At 45.2% G+C, this 21,959-nt stretch overlaps 1 protein-coding gene across 8 annotated transcripts in view; it reads left to right on the top strand.

Annotated features, from left to right (window-relative positions):
• The window catches only part of PNPLA7 (patatin like domain 7, lysophospholipase), a 557,191-nt gene that overhangs the window by 524,718 nt on the left and 10,514 nt on the right, over window positions 1–21,959 (top strand). For 7 of the 8 annotated variants that reach the window (XM_075060490.1, XM_075060494.1, XM_075060491.1 and 4 more), the window contains one exon: window positions 16,871–16,955. In XM_075060490.1, the coding sequence (XP_074916591.1) occupies window positions 16,871–16,955 (85 nt within the window). Of the gene's footprint in view, window positions 1–16,870; window positions 16,956–18,655; window positions 19,636–21,959 lie in introns of those variants that run through there. The other variant, XM_075060492.1, reaches the window with a different exon arrangement.

Below are 21,959 nucleotides of genomic sequence, written 5' to 3' on the forward strand. Positions count from 1 at the left end.
TCAAAAAGAGGTATACAAGCAAAACACTCTATACCTATAATCCTATAGCACAAGGAAACGAACGTACGATTATAATGTGAGATTAAACGCAGTCAGCAAAGAACAAAATCTAGACAAGCATGCTCATAGAGTCTAAAACACACTAAAATCTACTTTCTTATAATTCTAATAACTCATTTTGATAAGCAAAATAAAAAAATTATGAGGAGAATAAGATAGATAGTTTTACCATTGGGACCAACCCTATCTTTGGACTATCACACGAAGTAGACAGTAAATCTGCCTCTTAACCCCAGCCACATAGAAGCGGAAATCACAACTCAGTGTCCGTATGAGTGCAAGGATGTCGAGTCGGAAACTGTCGGAACTGGGCAAGTGATCCTGTAAGTCTTACCCAATCCCATCCCATCCGACATCGACCAGCACACAGAGCCATATTTACCTAATTACAACTATGCACGCGCTGATCAATAGTCCAAATCATCTTGTCGCCACCACCCAGAGAAGATCTATCCCAGTCATATCAGAATCCATCCCTTTTCATAAATTTAATTCGAAGCTAGTCTAAAGCCAAGATTGGATGTCTTCTTGAGCCCCCACTACTGTTACCCCCTTGAAAGGCTGTGTCCAGAACTTCACATCCTCTAATGTTAGAAACTTGCATTCACTAATTCCAACTCTATGATCTAAACTACCTAAATGTCCAGTTGTACCATTTGTCCCTTGAGGTGTCTACATAGTGTTAAGCCTTATAAATCTTCCGCGCGTCTGGGGGTCCCTCCGGGAAGGCCAATAAATTATTCCCCTGCCTCTATATAAAATATTCACTCATAAGAGCCAAAGGGCATTAGATTGGCTAGAGCGCCCCCTGGGTTTCCTCGCAGCTCGCCTTTCGCTCCCAGCTTGCGCATAACCAATAGGTCACCCTCTGCAGCCTCGTTGGTCTCCTTTACATAATAAGCCGACAGCGGAGCCGTTCTTCCAAAATTCCTCGGACTCATACACTACTAGCACAATTACCTGGATCCATAATGAACCGTAAAAGCTTTAAAATCCAAGTTCTGTCATTCATACAGACATAGTCCTATGCTTGAAGTTAATCACATTAAAGGAAAGAACCGGATAACTGAGCCAAACACAGGGGTATTACCCGAGGTGAGGTCTCAACCCAATGAGTTGGCCGCTCTTGTGACTATTTGTGCAACGGGTGAAATGATCACAACCGATCCTTTCTTTAGCTGAAAACATATACACTGACAGTGATTGGTTCCTTCGCCCCGTACGACAAATGCTATCCACTAAAATACCGAGCATTTTGCTTTATATGACATGCGACACAAAATGAGATCTGCGATGAGTGGCGAGGTCGCAGGAGTCAGCAGCACCGCGATGGCGGACAAGCTCTCTCAATACTGGGGCCCAATAAGAATCGACTTCTAGCTCGCAGCATATCAGTTATGTTTCCCATACTGATTCGCGCGTCCCCAATGTGCTAACTCTAAATATTCTTATTGAAATTAGACTCACCTAAGTGCATGACCACATTGCACTTTCATCACCCCACTTAATTTCAATCCTATTACTATTACTCATTTACAAGGTCACTTCTACCAATCGTTACCTGTATTGTTAGCTCCCCTGCCGATCACGTGGGTCCCCTTTTCTGTTTAGCAAATACCCCCCAGCTGTGTGTCAACCCGAACGAAAAACCTTTAAAACTCAAAGTGCCACCGTCACTCCTCCTCCTACTTTATCGCCTTGGGTCAGAAACCTATCTGCACTCAACTTGTGTTCTCAGTTCACGCTCTGCCAAGGTCATAACTAAAAAGAATAAATAAAATATTACGTCTCAGAGCTGATCTCACGAGATCCTTAGAAGTAAACTGCCACTAGAGCGTAACCTACTCCTTACCAGCCTGCAGAGTTCACACTCCTTGCAGATGGACCCACGCCTGGAAATCTCCCCTTTAAACCAAGGTTATCTCATTAATCCACCTTACAATTCATATTCATTCCCTACCCCATTCTTTTTCTCACAATATCAAAAACTAACAAAGTTCCCGCCAAGGTGGAAAAGCATCCAGGTGTCAAATGTCTTAAGAAACGGTCGTAGGTATATAGATTACGTATCTAAATGTTCGTCAGTTCCTCACAGATGCCTGCGTCTAATGATAGAAGCTTGCAAACCCCATTTCTCTGGGGAGATAGAGAAGATCAGAGATGTTGGTTGCAATCGATTCTAACACCTATATGTTAAAAGACAAATTAGCCCTGGTTGTGTGTGTTACCGAGAGTTAGGTCGCCATATTTGAGTTTTTTAAAACAGAAATTGAACCCCTCAATGTTCCTTCCTAACATCGGATACCATCCTTCAAAATTTATTTTCTTACACAAACGCTTACATAATTCCAGCAGAATGTTCAAGCGTATACCACAGGACACACTATTAGAGTGAAGCATCTGAAGGTTGCAAAGGTCAAGAGCGCTCAATCGGATCGCTTTTGTTCCCTTTCTTAAAGAGAGATAGACTGACGTTATAGGCAGATAGCACACAGTCGTACAGGTACATAATCAGGAAATCTCAACAGCGTCAAGTGTCTGTTGACACGGAATTTACTCATTTAAATATACAAGTTCTTGCCCAAGCTGGTGCGGTGCTAATTTCCACCGGCAGCCATGGATCCCGTTTAAATAAATATTTGTCTTGAAGATAATTGCATATCCGCAGGTACGCCTTCAGCTGTATTCTTTGTCCCACTCACAGCAGATCAACGATTGGCCTGCCGCTACCCCTGTCAGACCATGCGGGTACACTGATCACAGGAATGGATTGAGTCCTCACACTCCTCATTAAGTCCGCTCCCCAGCTATTTAGTTCTAGGTTCCTTTCACATTCATTCCCCAGCACCTCCGTCGAGTATCCAATAAACGGGGAGGTACCTTCATATGGACCGATAATTGATGTCGGCCCATGCCTAGCGCACTATCTCTCTAACCTCAATTCCATTAAATACGTGTCCCATTCTCCATTTCTTGGTTTGCTCTTATTGTATGTGGCTATAGAACCTTTACTTATTGCGCCTCTTATAATCTCCCAGTGTTGGCAAAGGTCCGAAGCTGTGGACACACGCACTCTTAGCGCTCACCCATCCTAACCTTATTACCACGTACGATGTCCATCACGACCAACAAATCACTAAAGGTAGCTTCCCCTTGCTATTAGTCCCTATGCCGATGTGTCCTCCACTCCCTCGTAGGCTTTCTGCTTTTTTCCGTAAACATCCTCTCTGAGATGCTCCTCATTGTGCCGCAGACTTCAGCGGGTCCTGAACAGAGCAACACCGATCCTGCTAACTGTTATTAGGTGTTTTCGGTCCCCTCTTATAGGGAATGGCAGCTTGGGCCTGAAATAAGGTTTTCTGCACGAGTATCGATCTTGCGGAGCTTTAAAGGGTTTAATTTGTTCAAGCGGCACCCTTCCGCAATTGTAGACTCACACAAGTATTGCGACGTTACATAGCCTAAGTATCGCCAGCTTTCGACACACTAAAATCTAGATTTCTCCTTTAAAATACTTAAATGTTAGTCCCGGAATACACACACAGACCCTTCAAATCCCAGATCGTATTTTGTTTACTGTCCTTCCATATCTAGTATTTGAACACTGAAGTTAGCTCGTCAAGCCAGATTAACTCGAACCAAAAGTGTCCCCTTACAGAAGCCCAGTACCTTTACTAAACGAGAGTCTCGTCACGCGGCATCACACTATCGATAAAAGCTCACTAATCTAAAATGGCACCCCTTCTTGTGGTTCTTCAATCACTTGGGTAAGGGGTAAAATCCCATCTGCTATCAACATCCAGAAAATCTGAGCCTCTATTCTTACAACACTTGTCCTTCCAGAGTCAATATCTGGGAATGTGAAGTCTCCATGACACACATTTCCCCTTAGTATACTTCATATAAAGAATTAAAGAGGTCTCTATCCCATATCAGACATCAAGATCCGAGGCAGTCTGTAGCACACCCCTCCAAGCACATCTCAGGGGAGGCTCTATAGCTTTTCGTTTCCCAGTGTGATTTTTTGCCAAACATACTCTGTCCTTATCGCGTTGCATCTCTCCATGTAATTCTTTACAGTGACGCTCATCATTTGAGTACAAGCTACTCAACCCACCACCTGATATGTCGCTTCTTCTTGTCTTTTCCTAAGACAGCACTGATGCCTATCCAAGTTCTAACCATGTTACGCTCATCATGCACTCACTTATTCCACATCAATTTCTTTATTCCCTATAATATCCGGTTTCACTTCCTTGCACCAGTAGCTCCGTTCCCATCTTATTACGTGAGCAGTAGCTCCTCGCATTAGGTACCAGACATTTTTAATTTTGGCGTTTGGCGTCACTGACATCTTTACCCTGTTATGTACAACATTCTGACCACCAGCATACGTTAGCTTGGTATCTACACCGCCAGAACCTTATATGCCCTCATGGCTATCGTCCCACATCTTTGGTCCCAGGACCTGATCCTCCTTTTCACCTTTAGTTTTCGTCCCTCCCTTTCCATAAATAGGGCCTAAATTTCTGGCATGGAGTCTCTCTGCGACGTTCGTCCCGAACATACAATGCTGGCTCTCTGTAACCCAAAATTCCTATTTTTTATAAGCACTGCTCTGTGTTGATATCAGTTCGCCGAGACCTCCATCCCTTAGAGAGCTCTGCTTCATTCCCTTCCTCCTCTACCTATAGCCGTTGCTTGAGGTCACCATCCCTGAACGAAGAACTATCTTGCAATTCTGGTCCGTCAAAGAATAACAATGCTATCCAATGAAGCGTACAATTGCCCTCCAACGCCCCATCCCTTAGAAGCAATCTCACTCTCCTATGAGCGCAGTTCTGTTTGGAGGCTCAATAGATTGCTGTAACTCCGATTATGATGTCTTGTTCTTCTCCTAACAGCCTTGTCGCCTCATGTTCAGTCTTCTAGATACAGACAGCCCAATACGTTCCTAAGAACCAAGTCCGTTACTGAAATGCAGCCTCTGCTGAGCCTCGATTCCTTAAGACGTCATCTTGCCCCTTCAACCTGACATAGTTCTCCCTTGGATGACCATGTCCCCGTCGCGGGTACTAGCCGTATCATTCTGCGTTCCTTCCCTGAATCTATTCGTAACGGAGCAATCAACAGATTCTTTCCGCTCTTCTCAGCCTCGCGTTAGGATCCCTTTCAAGCCTCAGGTCGGCGACATGCTCATGCTATCGCTTAGCACTCCAACGGCAGTAGACTGAGCACACCCGTCCTTGTTTCTCTTGGATCACGGTTCTAGTTTATACGAGCATGGTCTGTCTCTAATCCTTCCTAGTAGACATACGGAATAAACGAGATGCTCGTCGAATTCCACGTACGAGAGACCTGTCAAGCAGATCAGACTCCTGCTCTTCCTTTTTCCCTGGGCTGAGCGATAATTTTTGTGTCACATTCACACATTCGTCCTGTGTCCCTATGCTTCAGTCCTGTCACCTACTGGCTGCAAGCTGCTCTTTCGAGAGATCCACAATTCGCCGCCTTGCAATCCCCCTGGGGATCCTATTGGTTGCGCCTTCGCATTGACATCCTCCCCTCCTTCTGCAGGAGAACTAGCTGCTCTTGCTCTTTTCCTTGCCCTCTGCTCTCCTTCAGCGAGCCACTGCTGTGCCCCTTCTTTCATTAATCTCAACTCTGCAAACCTGTTACTGAGTTCTATTTCTCCTTTCGCCATGGCCGTCTGTTTCCTCTGCCTGTTCTCTTTCCTCCCCCACGCAGTCCCCTCCTCAAAATTCTTTGGTCCCTGCTCCATCTGCACATGCTGAGCTCATCCTTCAGCCCCCCGTGTTGTGTTTCATCGCCTCTCGAATACCCCTCTGAACCAATCCAAAGTACTTCGGCCTGCAATCTCGCTAAGAGAGCCTTGATCTTTTGCGCCATCAGCTCTATCAGCGACCACTGTCGATGCAGATTTAGTACGTACACTCTCGATCTTTCGTCGTCAGTAGAAACTCCTCGACACATATCACACCAGGCCACCTGCAGAACGACAGACTACCAACGGAGGACATTTGAAAGGTAAGACAAGAGAAGACATGAGTCATCTGCATTGAAGACTGCGAGGCGCGCGGAGCCTTGATAGATTCTGGCTCGCGATCCTCATAGACAAAAGGAATCAAGGTCTCGGGGAGACTCGCGAGCAGCTGGAAAGCGTATGTTAGAGTCAGAAGGGGGTCTGAATAAATCGATAATTTCGACATGAGCTAAGCCCACGGGCTGGACTGGACACGGGATATAGCTCTAAAGAGTGCTGTCAATGGAATAGCTCAAACCAGGACCAAAGAATCGCAAACTGGACTGGAGAGCGTAGCGGAGAGGAGGGTAATTAGAGAGCATGCAACCAGGCACCAGGGAGAAATTATCGTGTCGTACCAAGTGAGAGTGAACTGACACTAAATAGAACTGCATGGAGCGAGAGCTCTCAAGTTGCATCTAAAGACAAGGGCACTAGCAGCCCTGCACGAGCCCCTATTGAAAGGAAGAGAGAGGCAGCAGAGGGAGATAAGACAGAGCACAAGCAGTTGTCTAGACTAGTACACTGCAGAAGGAGGAGGCGAGGAATCAAAGCGAGACGCGAAGCAACACAAAGATAATGAAGCAGTCAGCGAGAGATATACTATATGGGCCGCGCACACTGAGTTAAACGAGAGTGCTACTTGTCCGCAAGCATTATTGAGACACACAGGGATCTGATTTTTGAGTCACGTGTGGCAGGGCAGCGATTTGACTGCTATGAGTAATCACAACAGATGTCACCAAAGGAATAAGGCAGTCTAACGTGATTGGAGGACTCCTTGACGCACACTATATGGGGAATAAAGACAAGTTGAACCTTGTATATAAGACCTGATCAAGAGAAAGCGATGAGGGTCTGCTGCGCTCCTCGCAGGTGCCAAGAATAACACGAGAGGATAACCTGAGGACGCTATGGAAAAAGACTATCTGTGGCAGACGGCGCGGGAAGAGAATCTGTTGATTGTCCTTAGCCGATAAGTGAGATAACGGAAATGATAACAGGCATGAGCTATACCTGGCCCGCTAGCAATGTAGTATCTAAAGGCAGACTAATTGTCTGAGGTTGGGTACAAGAGTGCTCTAACGGAAACCAGAGAGGGTCAGCGTGATCCTACCATTGCGTGATTTCTGGTTGCTCCGCGCGGTGCATCTGAGTAGCACCTGGCACCTATACATGGCATGTTAGCAACACACAGATTACACTGGACCATCAATACTCACGAATAAGCCCAGAGGGGAGATGAGAGGGAACGCATAACAAGAGGGGCTCCTGGAGATTACGCTGCATTGGGAAAGTGCCACTTTAAACGGGACAAGAACAACTATCTCTCTCCTTCCATAACTGAAATTGGAACCTAACACGCGAGTAGAAGGAGCGAAAACAGCACTTCTCAGGACAGTAGAAGGCGCTACGGCTTCAGCACACTGATCAAGTAAGAGCTTTAAACCTAGTGGCATTTGCGGGGAAGATATGGGTAGTGGACGAAGGATAATCCGTTTCCAGGAAGAAAATATCTTCGCATTAGCCAGTAGATAGATTAAACCTGAGAGTGAGGTGATATAAAGGACTGAGAGAACCATAGAGTAACCAGGAGAGTTTAATCAGTCTGGACACCATAGACAATTGACCATCACAGGGGCGAGAGAAGAGACGGTGTAAGAGAGCGTTAGCAACACAAGCGACGGATATCTGTATGCCTTAGTAGAGTTAATTTGATGCTCAACATAAACAGGTAAATTCCTGACTGGATTCTAGTGACGCAATAAATAATCAAATGTTCTTTTAGCATAGTGTGTGTGTAATATTACGCGGAAATTTAGGAATGATGTTCCTACATTTAACTTTCTAATCAATGAAAAATAACAAGAAATGTTGTACCACTATCGTATGGAGCCCTAAGTCACCAGATTGATGCGAGGAAAACGAAAATCTGACAATGTGAGCCAGAAATGTGAACCGGACAAAAGAATTTAAAAGTAGAAAAAGCAATGGGAAATATCAAAAAGACACAACGGTGCACACAGTGGCATAATGTACCATCGACGGAGGTAGGTAGTGGAACGAGCGACGTGCTGTTAGGAACACGACAGAAAAAGAACGGCAAAAGGGTGGTGGAGTAGCATTGTACTCATGATGAGGTCAGAGCCTGTAAAGCAAAATAAGCTAAAGAGACCAAGATAAGAACAAGCGTCTGGCAAAAAATCCACACCCCTGGAAGAAATCCTACCTAGAGCCGCCCCTGAGATAGTCTTGGGGTGTGCTTAGCAGACTGCACCGCGGGATCTTCTGATTTGGAAAATATGAATAGAGACCCGCATTAATATTTTTTTCAATCAGATAGAATACTAAGGAAATTTGTGTGATCGAAGAAGGGAGACTCACAATCTCGCAGAATAATAGATCTTTGACAGATCGAAGTGCATTATAAGTGAGAAAGTGACAGTGCTCAGATTTTTCCGAATGTGATAGGGCAGTATGGATCTCTACTGTATACCAATACGCCTCTATGTGCGATAAGGAAGCGCGACACCACTATAGAGGGGATCTGCCAATAGATCTCAAGACTTGAGCTTTTCAGTGACGGCTGAGACCTGCACCTCGTAGATAGAAACGGCTATAGAAGGAGCACAGCGCTTGTACTCAGAAATATGGAGTCTGTACTCTCAAGCGACGCAGCGTAAATTTCACATATCTCACCTATCAACACTTAGATGAAAGGAGTATAACAAAATAGCGATTGCTGGATTGAGGGACTTAATGAGCTCTCACTCAGAGGAACATGGCCATCACTTAAAGAGTATAAGACGAATGTAGTCTCAGCGACAGGGGAACGTAGAGAATTCCGGACGTGAGAACCATAGTGGAGTCAAAATGTGATAGAGAAGCTGAGAGGAGCGCGTGAAAGGACTATTTAAGAAAACTGTCTAAGAAGAACTCAATGGAAAATATAACCGCATAAGCCGTATGCATCAAGTGCACGCGCAAAGAAAAGTTCGAGAGAAAAAATCACCTAAGAGACCAAGGGGGAGAGTTGGTAGGTCACCAACACGAGCAGGTGAAGTTAAGCAACACACAGCGGTATCTTACAGAGAGACGTGAGTAAGAAGTACGAGGAAAGCTACAGAGTGCAGTCTCGAGGTCAATTATAGTTGAACACAGCACACGAGGGAAGGCACGAGTCACGGGATCCTAAGCGTTGAAGTGTCCGGGACACCGTCTAGCAAATAAAGTAGAAGAGAAGGCGCATGAGACTACGTTTCCGAGGTGGAGTAATGCAGTCTGCGACAGAATCTAGGCAGATGAAAAACAAGAAGGCGAGAGAGTTTGAAAATCCGACTATTAGTCAAGACAAGGTTTGAAGGGATTATCGACCACCGATAAGATATAAAGGAGACACAGAACACACACACAGAAATGACAGCAACTACACAGTGGAAGACCACAGATATTGAGACAATATAAGCAGTTCTTGGTGCGGGAATTAATAAGAAATCTACAAAGCCCACGTGCGAAAAAAAAACAGCGAGAGGGGGAGCGGCTATTTTGTGGTATTTAAAGGAGAGAGGAGCATTCACTCACCCTCACGATCATTGGCCTCCAATACTTAATCAAAACAATAGCTGTCATATAGCCTAATACAAGTAAGCTTAATAAAGAGCACTACACCTGGCACGAAGACCTAGGGCATGATGACAGGATTGAGTATAATGTGGCAAGGCGGGAATGAGAGAGATATGCGATGAGGGGATAGTTCACCAAGCCAACAAACCCTGCAGCCAGGATTCCTTGGCATCGTCGAGTGAACAGAAGGGCGCAAACTTGAACAGCTTGAAATGGGCTGCATCAGAACACAATGCGCGCTGCAAAGAGTGGACCACGGGAAATTTCCCTCACAGCGCAGACGAGAGCACGTAAGAGCTCGAGTAGGCTTGTGGCCGTGAAGGAATTGCACAAGCCAGCCTGCCAGAGCTAGCAAAAGAAAATATCTAATAATCAAATCAGTACCCAAAAGAAGGTTGTACCCCGTACGACTGGAGAATGCTAACGTAGGTGCTACTACCCTTATTAGAGAAGTGCTGGAGAAAAAAGGAGCCCGCGCGATGCTGTCGATAGTAACATGAGTGGACTCTGTTTATGCAATCTATCTCATGCTTAAGTAAAATCGGCGAAAGTTTTCCGTCTATGGCGAATAGAACACTTTTAGAAAGAATGAAACACTCACTGTCGTAAAAGAAGATCGAATCTGAAGCGTAATGCGAATTGGACAAATTACAGAACGTAGAATGTAAAAAGCAATGTCGTTTGAGCTAACAGTAACTATCGTGCTTCTTCGCGACTAACCCACACCAACATTGATTCTCCTGCTGCCCAACGAGGAGGAGCGCGAGCTGTATCAAGTGATTATCTTAGCAACAAAGGGAGAATGCATAGACACTCGCAGTATGACATAATAACTGTCGATGTCAGAGTACAGGCACGTATATGAACACGGTTCCCATACGAGACACCTACTTGTGGGACCCTGTTAGTCTAATCACTAAAATTAATGGAAAGAATGGGATAAATAATGCAATAACGGATCACAAATGGTGGATAAGGAACGTGGTTAAAAGGAAGATGCCTCCCCGAGACGAGAGGATGCAGAAAGCTGGAAAGGGGATAGAAGCTCCTCCACACAGTGGGCGGCCTGGAAGGTAGCATTATGACTAAGTGAGAGTTGTTCGACACAGAGCAGATCGCACTTTGGGACTCTGCTGAAGATTGTGTCAGCTTGTATATCCTCTTCTTATTAAAACGAGCTCTTATCCCCAGCACGAGGACCGCGTCACATAGATAGCATCTGCTGCGCGGTCGACACAGAGCCATAGTGTGAAAGCATGAGTGCCGGGGAGATTTTGTTAATTTGGGACGCACCAAGCAAAAAATGGAGGGAGAAGCGAACTCTACATGAAAATTTCTGGACCATCGCCGAATACATAATCTATGACGACAACACCTGGGATGACTGTGTATAAACTGCGGAACTAGGTACACGTGAAAGTGATCAAAAGTACACTACTAGTCTCCCGAGAAAAAAGCTGTCAAGTCATGCGACTGAGGAGTATTAATATAAGAATTAGTATACAGTGGGGACGGCATCAGTTGCAAATATCAACCCGAGTGAGGCGTAGAAAAGGACCTTTGAGTATTGGTTGACTCGCGCTCCAGGATGAACTGTGAGCGAATAATCGAGCGCGGAGCGCAAATTAGCTGCTGTCGCTTGTATTAAATGAGACCCAGTTACCATAAGAGACACGACAAAATGCGTGCCATATTAAGGGATTGCCCATTCTAGCGATGGCTTATCTTCACAAGTAGAAGTAGAGAGGAGCGTGGTTATAAATCCTGGCCGTGCCATATTCAGAATTGCTGGGTATTAACTAATAAGGCCAAGCATGTGATTCTGATGCGTTATGCATTTTGTACTTTGTTACTCCTAAACATCCGGAGCCTGTGAATTACTGTACTTCGGCTGTAGACAACATTGCCTGGTTACCATCTCCACGCTATGATTTATAGAAAGGATGCAAGTCTGCTAAGACTGGATACACAGGATCCACAGCAACAGGGCTTAGCTGCAAAGAAATAGGATCCCGAGGGAACGATGAAGGCCTCCTTACATGAACACAGGCAGACTCAGAAGAGACTGACGCTTGTCTTGAGTTAAAAGAAAGGCCTAGCAAAGAAGAAAACCACATGGTACCCATAAAAAGGCCCTGCGGGGGGATATTGACGTGACTAAGAACCTTTCAAATAATCAGTGATGGAGATCTAACTTTCGGGACAGGAACCGAAATCAATTTAATGCCCTACCACTAATGTAAACACCAAAAGGACAAAATGTGGGACATAACCTGGACCAATTAGGAAGTTAGACTGACAATTAAGATGAAGGTTTCTAACACATTAAGAGGATGAAGTTCTGAACAGCCTTCCAAGGGAGAGGGAGGATGGGGGCAAAGAAGCGAATAATGGAGTATTAAACTAAGCACTTGATAAATTTTTATGCGGAAGCGGATGATATGCGACTGTATATGTTTTTACATATAAGGGGGTCCAACTGACTTGTCGATTTAAAACAGATAAATCCTGCTCAATGCTGGATTGGGGCCGGAGGATTGAGATGGAGATCTGAGGTTTACTTGCACGAGAATTTCTCTCCCTAAGTGCTGGCGTGGGAGTCCCTTGCCCAGTATCCTTCAGGGTTTAAGGGCTGACGCCATGAAGTCTGGGTTCGGAAGGAATTTCCGTCCAGGGATATGAATGGCAGAGCCCCTGGAGGTTTTTGCCTTCCTCTGCAGGCATAGGGTCAATTGGCTGGTGATCTCGCAGCCTGAAGGTCTTCAAACTCACATATTTTAAGACTTCAATAACTCTAGATCTATAGGATAAGGCGGCAACCAATACCTATGTCTGAGTTATTGAAGTCTTCAAATTGTGGTTTGAGACCTCAGAGCAGAGATCACCAGCAAGTGACCCATGCCTGCAGAGGAGGCAAAACTTCCAGGGCCTTGCCATCTTAACCCTGGAGGAAATTCCTTCCCCCAGCTATAGGCGATCAGCTAACTCTGACATCTGCGGCAAGATAGCCATTCACTAGAAAGAATTCTCATGCAATCAATAAGTCCATACGACATCCCTATCCAGACCATGGGCGATTATCTACTGATATCCAGATCGTGCCCAAATTATACACTATCCAATCATATCATCCCCTTCCATAAATTATCAATATAATATGTACGTATTTAAAGCCATGTGCTTTTCCCCACTATCCTTGGAAGGCTGATACAGATATGTATAATGGTATAGGATACGATATATATGAATACAAAGATCATTGATAGACTACTGATGGATCCGCGTTCTGTACATTTATGATGTTATAGTCTTAGTGTTCGTCTCTCGATCTTTCTCTCCCCATATAATCTCTCTGGCTCTTCTCTTTTTCCTTGCCCTCTCTCCTTCAGCGACCACCTGCTGTGCCCCTTCTTCATTATCCAACTCTGCAAACCTGTTCCTGAGTTCTATTTCTCCTTCACTGGCCCGTCTTTTCCTCTGCCTGTTCTCTTTCCTCCCCCAGCAGTCCCTCCTCAGAATTCTTTGGTCCTGCTTCCATCTGCACATCTGAGCTTATCCCTTCAGCCCCCCCGTGTCTGTGTTCATCGTCTGCTCGAACCCCCTTCTGAACTCAACCAAAGTTTCCACCTGCATCTCCAAACCTTGGATCTTTTCTTCCATCAGCTCTATCAGGCGACACTTCATGCAGATGTAACCCTTTACAGGCACCCCCTCCAGGATCATGTACATGCCGCAGCTTCCACATCCAGTCATCCTCATTGTGTCTTTCACTGCTACCTCTGTGTCAGTCATGGCCTTCTCACTTTGTTCCTGGCAGTCAAAGCCACACAACACAGCACGGACCCCCAACAGGCACCGGGCCGCTGGCAGACCACTGCCTGCTACCTTGTTGAGCTTGTTGGTTCCACTGTCTTAGCCTCCCCTGCAAACTCCCTCTGAAACTCCCCTGTTAGCAGCTCTGTTTCCTGGCTCCTGTGCCGCTGCAGGTGTCTGTGCCGCTGCCTGACTGGCTGGCTACTTTTATAGGACCCCTAATCAGGTAAGCCCCGCCCCCTAATCAGGGCTCAGCCACTCTCCCAGCACACGGCCCCTAGCAGCCTCCACACACACACAAACTACACAATACAATCCACAAACTACAAAAACCTGCTCCTCCAACAGAACTCCCTCTCTCTCTTCCCCAGTCCTGTCTTCCTTGCTTTCCAGTCCCAGTCTCCTTGTCCAGCCAGTCCTAGTCTCTCCCTCTGGGCTTACTATTTAAATCACAATCTCCCACTTCCCACACTCACTGGCAATCTCCTTGCACAGCCAGTCCCAGTCTCCTCCTACCTCACCAGCTCCTCATCCAATCTCAGCGTTTCTTTCCCCAGCCAACAGGCTTCTAGTCTCCATCCCCTCATGTTTCTCTCACCAGCTCTCAGTCCTAGTCCTTCTTACCTCAGCTCCCAGTACTAGTCTCCTTGCCTTACCAGTACCAATCTCGCTTCCTCACCCCAATGGCCTTGCCCAACCAGTCCTAGTTTCTCTGCACACCACTCAAGTTCTAGTCTCACCAGATGGCTTGACCTAATCTACTCCTTTCCCTCTTCCCTGTCCAGCTTTTGTCCCCTAAAGTTTGGTAAAGTTATGAGCAATGGAAAACAGGGTCTTATAATGGGACGTGGCAGGCAGCTTTCATAATAGGCTTGTGCTACCCACCCCACCTGTTGTAATGGGGATTGAATTATAAATTTCACAAACAATAAAAAAGCATTTGTGGATTGCCTAGTGCTGTGTCCAGCTCTGCCTCCACACTTGAGCTGTAATGGAAGGCTCTGTTGAAGGGGAATCTCTTCATCTGGCCTAAAGAGGCCAGTGTCCTCTGAATTCTGAGAGAAGTTAAACTCAGAAAGGTAAAATTCTGATTCCTAGCTTTTAGGACTCCTTGGATGCTGATTGGTAGGTGAGGAGATCACATGATTAAGGCCCTGTTTACACTTCAAATATAACTGTGCCAGAGAACCTTCCTACAACCTACATATTCCCTGACCTGGTTACAAACATGGTATGAACATGGTTTTCTAACCAGACTTAGCCTTCATCATACCCTGACATGGCTGTTTTACTTGTAGTGGAGACAGTGTTAATGAACTACTGACCTGGAAGCTGTAGTGATAAAACCCAGATTTTAGACTGAGTGTTTGATTTGTGAGGGTTTTTGTTTTGTTTTGTTTTTGTTTTTTTACAGTTTTAATTGTTCTAGCAAAAGCTGTCTGAAATTATCTGAACCCCTAACTGAGCAAACCTCATATCCTGGAGAATGTTATTAACCACTTGAATTAAACTTAAACTCTGCCCAGCTCACTGTGTACGTTTTTCACTTCTGAAAACAAGTGATTTTGCAAGGTAATAAAAGAAGCTGCTGTTGTTAGCTAAAGTAGTATGTAAGTCCAACTTCAAGAAATAAAGCTGTTTCTTTTTGCTGATGCTGCTTTCCTATCCTCCTACAGGAGTGATGTTTATTGCATACCTTATATTTAACAAATATCCTGTATTGCATCAAATATTACCAGCTCACTGGATCACTCTAAAAGTGCATGAGGTGATGCGCATCAGACAAGTGCCCCCAGTTCTGAGTGTGCTTTCCCCAACACAATGGATTTTAGGGCTGCGCTGGGAGCCTGCCTGTACATTTCATAAGAGACAAGGTGGATGAGGTAATATCTTCTATTGGACCAATTTCTCTTGGTGAGAGAGACAAGCTTTTAAGCCACACAGAGCTCTTCTTCAGCTCTGGGAACAGTATCCCCATCGTCACAGCAGGGTGGAACAGAGTGGAACCGATTGTTCAGTATCAGTAGTGAGTACATATTCTAAGACAATGGGACCCAAACTTATTACACAGAAGGGCCACATAAACCTAAGCACATCTTTGTGTGGGCCAAACAGATTTCACATATTTTAATAAGATTTAAAGTCACTTTGTATTGATTGAGATTTTAAGTTCAGCTTGTTTTGAATGTATTTAGATAGGTTGTTTCTGTGAACAGTATTGTCTATTTACACACTTGTGTAAACTAAAATGATATAAACATGACAACAAAACGCTATTGAATAAGCCAGTAGAATATCATGTCGAAGCAGGCTGTGGGCCGTATGAAATGCTCTGATGGGCCATGGTACAGCCTGTAGGCCATAGGTTGGGCACTCTTGTTCTACGGGACCATTCCATCGTGCATTTAGCTGTGACTCTGGGAGTTCCTTTCCCAGCCCTGGAAAAGAGTGCTGTGTGGCTCGAAAGCTTATGTCTCACCAAGAGAAGTTGGTCCAATAAAAGATACTGCCTCCCCTACCTTGTCTCTCTAATATCCTGGGATCGACATGACTACAACTACAAGGCATGTATGTTTCATCATAATATTGTGCCAGTTACAGTTATCATTAAGGATTTGTCAGCTTTTTGCTGGCTGCCCTCATGCTGCAATACTCATGGTCTTCTCTGGGGAGCCCCTCAACAACGAATATGAGCCATAGTGTGTATCTGAAAGTGGCAAAAGAGTGAATGAGTCTCCTGGCCCTGTCTATGGTCCCTATCTTTGATATGCGCATTCTGGTGCACAGGCTGGAAAGCATCTAGGCAACACTCCCAATGTGCTGGGAACTGAGGGTATAAAGGGAACTGGCCACAGCAGCCCATCTGAGTGCCAAAGGAGTGGCAGGATCTGAACACAGTTCATGACTCTTAACTCTGCCCTATTGGCTCTCCCCCATTTCTCTGTTCGTTAGGTGTTTGCTCTCTGTCCCACTTCTCTGAAGTCTCTTCTGATGAATTCCAGGAGTAGTGGAAGGAGGAGATTAGGGAAGCTCCCCTTTTTATTCTCTCAGATCCCAGCATGTGGGGAAAGGGTGCATGTGCACATGGGCCTAATAGGAACTCCTGACTGTAACCCAAGCACATCTCCCAAGACTGAGGCTCCATAAGGGTAGTCATTTTGGAGAACCCTGTTACTATGGTAAGGATCTGTTTTTTCCCTGGCAACAATCACTGAGAATTTCCATTTTTGTGGCTTTGTGTCTGCTGTTTAATACAATTTCAGTGGCTTGTATTTCTTATTCCTGTGTGTGCATTTGAATAATATACATATACTGTGTGTTGTATTTCAGATTGTGACCTGTCCTAGCACCTCTTTCACTGACTTGGCAGAAATCGTGTCCAGAATTGAGCCAGTCAAAGCAGCTCTGGTAGATGGTGAGTTGGCTTGTCAAGACAGTTACATGACAGATTATACACTATTCTGGGTGAAGATTATTGCTACAACGTACATGGTGCCACCCACATGTTTGTCTCTCCCCAGTAGCAATCAAAGGAATACTCTCAAATCATTCCTGTATTCTTGTTTGCTCTCACTTGAGCTCTGTTCATTAAGTAGGAAATTATTCCTCACTATTAACCTCAGCTTGGGCATCCCATCCTGGAGGAATTTAGACTTTAGTGATGAGGAACATTATTCAGATGCTTCCTGGATTCATCTCAGTCCACCTTCTTCTGCTCCACCATGTCTGGAGTCTACCCATTCCCCATAGGCAAGTCTTCTGAAACAAATCCTGTTTATACCCTTTCAGTTGCGTTTCTTGTGAGCCTTTCAGAGATGTGAAGTGACATGCCCTGTACATGAAGTAGGTCTGCTCAGTGCCTTATTTTCTCCCTTTCCCCTCAGTGTTAATGTTTGGACAACGCCCCACTGCAGCCTCAGCCAGGCGGAAGCCAGCTCTCCCTCAAACCCTGCTCCCCACATTGTGGGGAAAGAGCTGAGTTGTAGATTGGGGCTTTGCTGATGTGACCTCCCTAGTTGTCGTGTCTTCACCTTTTGGCTTGGTCATCTATAGCCTTGAGATGAGGAAGGAGGGTAGTTTGGAGGCCCAGTGCAGGGAACTTTTCCTGCTCTTATTAAAGCGGTGCTGAGTGACTCACTGGCTTACATTTTATTTACCTCCCCTCCCTCCGTTATTGTGAACATCAGCACATTAGAGGCTTTTTCAAGCATTTCTTATTTCCCATTCCCTCTCTCACTTAACCCAGCTCTCATGGGCAATGCTGCATGCATGCTACGGAGGAACAAGTAATGGCTGCTTGTCCACACAGTTGCTACACTCCCAGCATCTAATGCAGTGGTTCTCAAGCTGTCTGGCATTGTGGGCCGCAGGTTGAGAAGTTAGCAGCCCCTCCATCTACGACTCTGTTGAGATGTTCTTGCAGCTCTTTGACATGCTAATTCCCATCCCTGTGCCTAATGAAGAAAATATTGATCAAATACATTTAAACAGTCATTAAGAATAGGAACAAAAGATTCTGCATAGCACGGTTACTAATGGCATGACTATTTAGACCAGTTATGATTTAAATGCTTTATTGCAGCAACCTGATCCCCAGTACACCTCTTGCTTGCCTGACTGGTAAGATTTGCCTTTAGATGAGAGAGCTAGTTAAATAGAGCATTAGTATTAAGGTACCTTAAAAGTAGGTTTGTCAAATTTTGACCTAAGAGAGCTGTTCTGCTGTTAGTGCCATGCTCAGTAGCCACTGAGATAGTTACTCATGTGGTGCAGGGAGAACAGAGCCCTGAGAAGGAAAATGCAGCTGCCAGGCTGCTGTGCTCAGGGATTCACACATGCACACTTTAAAGTGACGTTAATGAGTCTGACTTCAATCTAAATTTTCCTCACTTGTGTGCTCTCAAGGCTTCTGTTCCACCTCTAACTAGCTCAGCAGGGCTTGGATGTTAAAAGGGCCAAAGGTCTATACAAGAAACATTGGGAGACTCAGTGTGCTTTAATCCAAGCTGTAACAGGGCAAGTGAAAAATAGCACAGCTCAGTTCTAACTTCATTTGCCCTTGATGTCTTATTGCACCTTTAACACAGTTTTGTGTGTTTAGTTTCTTCGTAATAGCACTGGACGTATAGAAAAGAACCACTCTTCTCCACTGTAGATCACTGGTACAGAAGACAGCTTAAAAGGGTGTTGCTATCCATCATGTCAATGTATATTGTCGGGGACACACAATATTACTGTAGCTGCATCATTGACTCTAGCAGTATTTAAGCAATAAAATGGTGTGTAATCTTTTTACTGCACTAAAGACATTCTAAAAACCCTTAGGAAAAGTAATTATTGTGCATATGCAGCAGTCTCAGGATCTGGCTATTTTAAACAATAATTCAATATAAATATCTAAAAAGTACCATGCACATAGGATTGTGGCAGACTGCCTGATTCCATGATGTACATCAAAGCTTGGAGAGTTATTGGCACACAAACAATCTAATCCATAGAACCTTATACCTTCACATCAGCTGTATCACCTGCAAAAATGAAGTTATAAAATAGAAACAAAACCCACACAGAATTAGCAAGAATGGGCCTGTGCCTTCCAGAGCAACCATGTGATCTTTTCACCATCGTCCTTGTCTTTCCCCACCTCTCCTGCTTCTCTATGATACTCATCTGTTGCTATGTGTAATATTTGGATTGTTCACTCTTTGAGGCAGGGGCCACACCTTCCTGTTTGTTCTTAAGAGCATTGTTGCTGAGTCCTGTAGAACTACTGAATAATGAAAACCTTGGGGGATTACCACATCGGGATAGCATACTGCATGTGAGCACATTCCAGTCTGCAGCAGTGGCTATTGCCATTTGTTTTATTTTGCGTCTTTCTGAACCAAGGTGATCGGAAGTGGGTAACGCAGCTCCGACAGTGGGCTCTGTTCCTGCTTACAGTCTCTGAGCGTTCTTTCAGTACAAATATGCAATAATCTTAGTGACCCCACTGCTGTTGGAAACATTTGTTTAGAGAGCCATCTCAGGTTGTTTCTTCACTTTTAGCTCAAAGTAAGTTTTAACAATAAAGTTGTAAACCTCTGAAAATACTATCATCTGTGGTAAACTACAGATGCAGTGAGTCTAATTCCACCATTTCCTCACCAAGTTTATATCAAGGGTCTCCTTTTTAATCATAGCCATTATATTTAATTAAAGCTATAAATTACTCTCTGAACCACTACACGAAAAAGTAATGGCCAAATCTTTTTAATCCGTTTTCTACCAGCTTGTTATAGCCATTGTGTTAGAATAAAATGCGAAAGAACAGAATGTACTGTCATCTGCAGAATGCAGCAGATGCTATCAACTGTTCCAATGTGAGCAATACTTAAGTAATCAGTTAATTCATTTTAAGTACAAGACCTGTTCCTCAGAACCAAGCCGAAAAAGACTTTTCTTCTTAGTCATGTGACTCCTGTATGGCCCTTTGATACACAGTCCAGTGGTGTCTGTGTTTGCCATGACTGTTGGGTTCACAGGTGGGATTGCTCTTACACTGCTGCATAGCAATAAGTATGCCATCCTTACAGGCTTTAGCATTTCTATTTGGGCAAAATTGGCTTTTGCTTATAAATAGACACCAGGCTAAACCTCTGAGTTATGTGGTCCCTCGCAGCAGCTGAGTATAAGATGTTGCTCATCTGCTCTTTAGAAAGATTTCAAGTAAATCATTAATTGTGAACATTTCACTTAAACCTACACCTCCTGTGAGAGGGTTCAGTTTGACATTACTGATACTGGAGTTAGATCCCCATTGAAATCAGTAAGGCTCCGCATGGGCTCAGGGTTCAGTTTGCACAATGCTTATTACAAGGTTGAGGCCCTAGAGCCTAACAAAGTCTCAATTAGGATGGCGGGGCACTAGCACCATCACAGGAGGGAGTGGGAATTAGGGCAGAAATGCAAACCTCGTGGAAACTTAAACAGACAAGCCAAATGTCATGGCTGTTTTAAACCCAAGATAATCTGAGGTTACCTAGGTGGCTAATAGGATTACACAGACAGGCCAGCGCTGGGGACACTGAGATGTCTGCCCTGACAGCTCCCCATGGGAATGGGGGCCAATTGATTTAAAATGTGGAGAGTTAGGTTAGGGTTGTAGGGGTCAGTTAGGAGGATCCAGCAACTCCCATGTTTTGAAGGTGTTCGTCCATCTCACAGCATATGCCCCATACTTGGTATCTACACAGATAACTTTATAGCTGTTAAACATCTGGGTGAAGCTGGTTTAACTGCTACTGGCACATCTGCTCCATCTCCCTGCCCACTCACTGCAAACCCACCAACGTTTCAGACATCACGAAAGGATGGTTATTTTCCCAATCCCCCAAAAGCAGGAGTGGTGATCTAGTGACACAAAGAGAAACCCAGGTCTATGCTTGCACTGTATATGTAGCCATGATGGATCTGTCTGATTACCATATACGGCCCCCATCAGTGAGCTGTTTGTGCACTTAACAGACAGGAATTTGTTTATCCGCCGAGCCATCCTGTGAAGTGGAGCAGGATTTTACAGATGGGGAATTGAGCCACAGAGAGACCCAGTGACTTGTCCAAAGTCACAAGGGAGGCAGGGGAAGAGCTGGAAATAGAATCCAGCTCTTCTGAGTCCCAGCTGGCCTTGTGGGTAGAGCCCTGTGCTTCCTCTTAGCTGTGATGTGTTCAGGCAAGAAGCAGTAAACAGAAGGCTGGGGTGCCGGTGGACAAGAGTAGAATAGCACATTGTCATCATTACTTTGCTGAGACGTGTGATGGCCAGGGGCGGCTGCAGACCCCAGCACGCCAAGCGCGTGCTTGGGGCGCAAGCCGCGGGGGGCGCTCTGTCGGCGCCACGGGGGGGCGGCAGGCAGGATGCCTTTGGCAGTTGCCTGCGGGAGGTCCGCTGGTCCCGTGACTTCTGGACCTCCCGCAGGCACAGCTGCGGGAGGTCCGCCGAAGCCACGGGACCAGTAGACCTCCCGCAGGCAAGCTGCCGAACGCAGCCTGCCTGCCGTGCTTGGGGCAGCGAAATGCCTAGAGCCGCCTCTGGTGATGGCTCAATTAAAAGTGATTGCTTGTTGAGTTTAGTTGTGATTATTGGCAGACTCCTTGCAAGCACTGCAGAAGGAACCAGTCTAAAGCAGGGTTTTTTAATAAACTCTGTGCAAGGTGAATCAATGCCCAACATGACCAATGTGAGCAGCTCAGATTTGTTTAATTTTTCTGCATATGCATCTTGTTTGATTTTTGAGGGAAAAGGTTGGGCATGAGAGCAGGAGTAGCTCAAACCCGTGTGAGGATGATGCCATTGCTTTGCTGGTTTATTACCCCTGCTGGTTGGCAGTCAGAGCATTTCAGTTGCTGTGGCTTCAGAAACTGCCACAGGCTAGAGAGT

The sequence above is a fragment of the Chelonoidis abingdonii genome, chromosome 24 (assembly GCF_003597395.2).
Source record: "Chelonoidis abingdonii isolate Lonesome George chromosome 24, CheloAbing_2.0, whole genome shotgun sequence".
NCBI lineage: Eukaryota > Metazoa > Chordata > Testudines > Testudinidae > Chelonoidis > Chelonoidis abingdonii.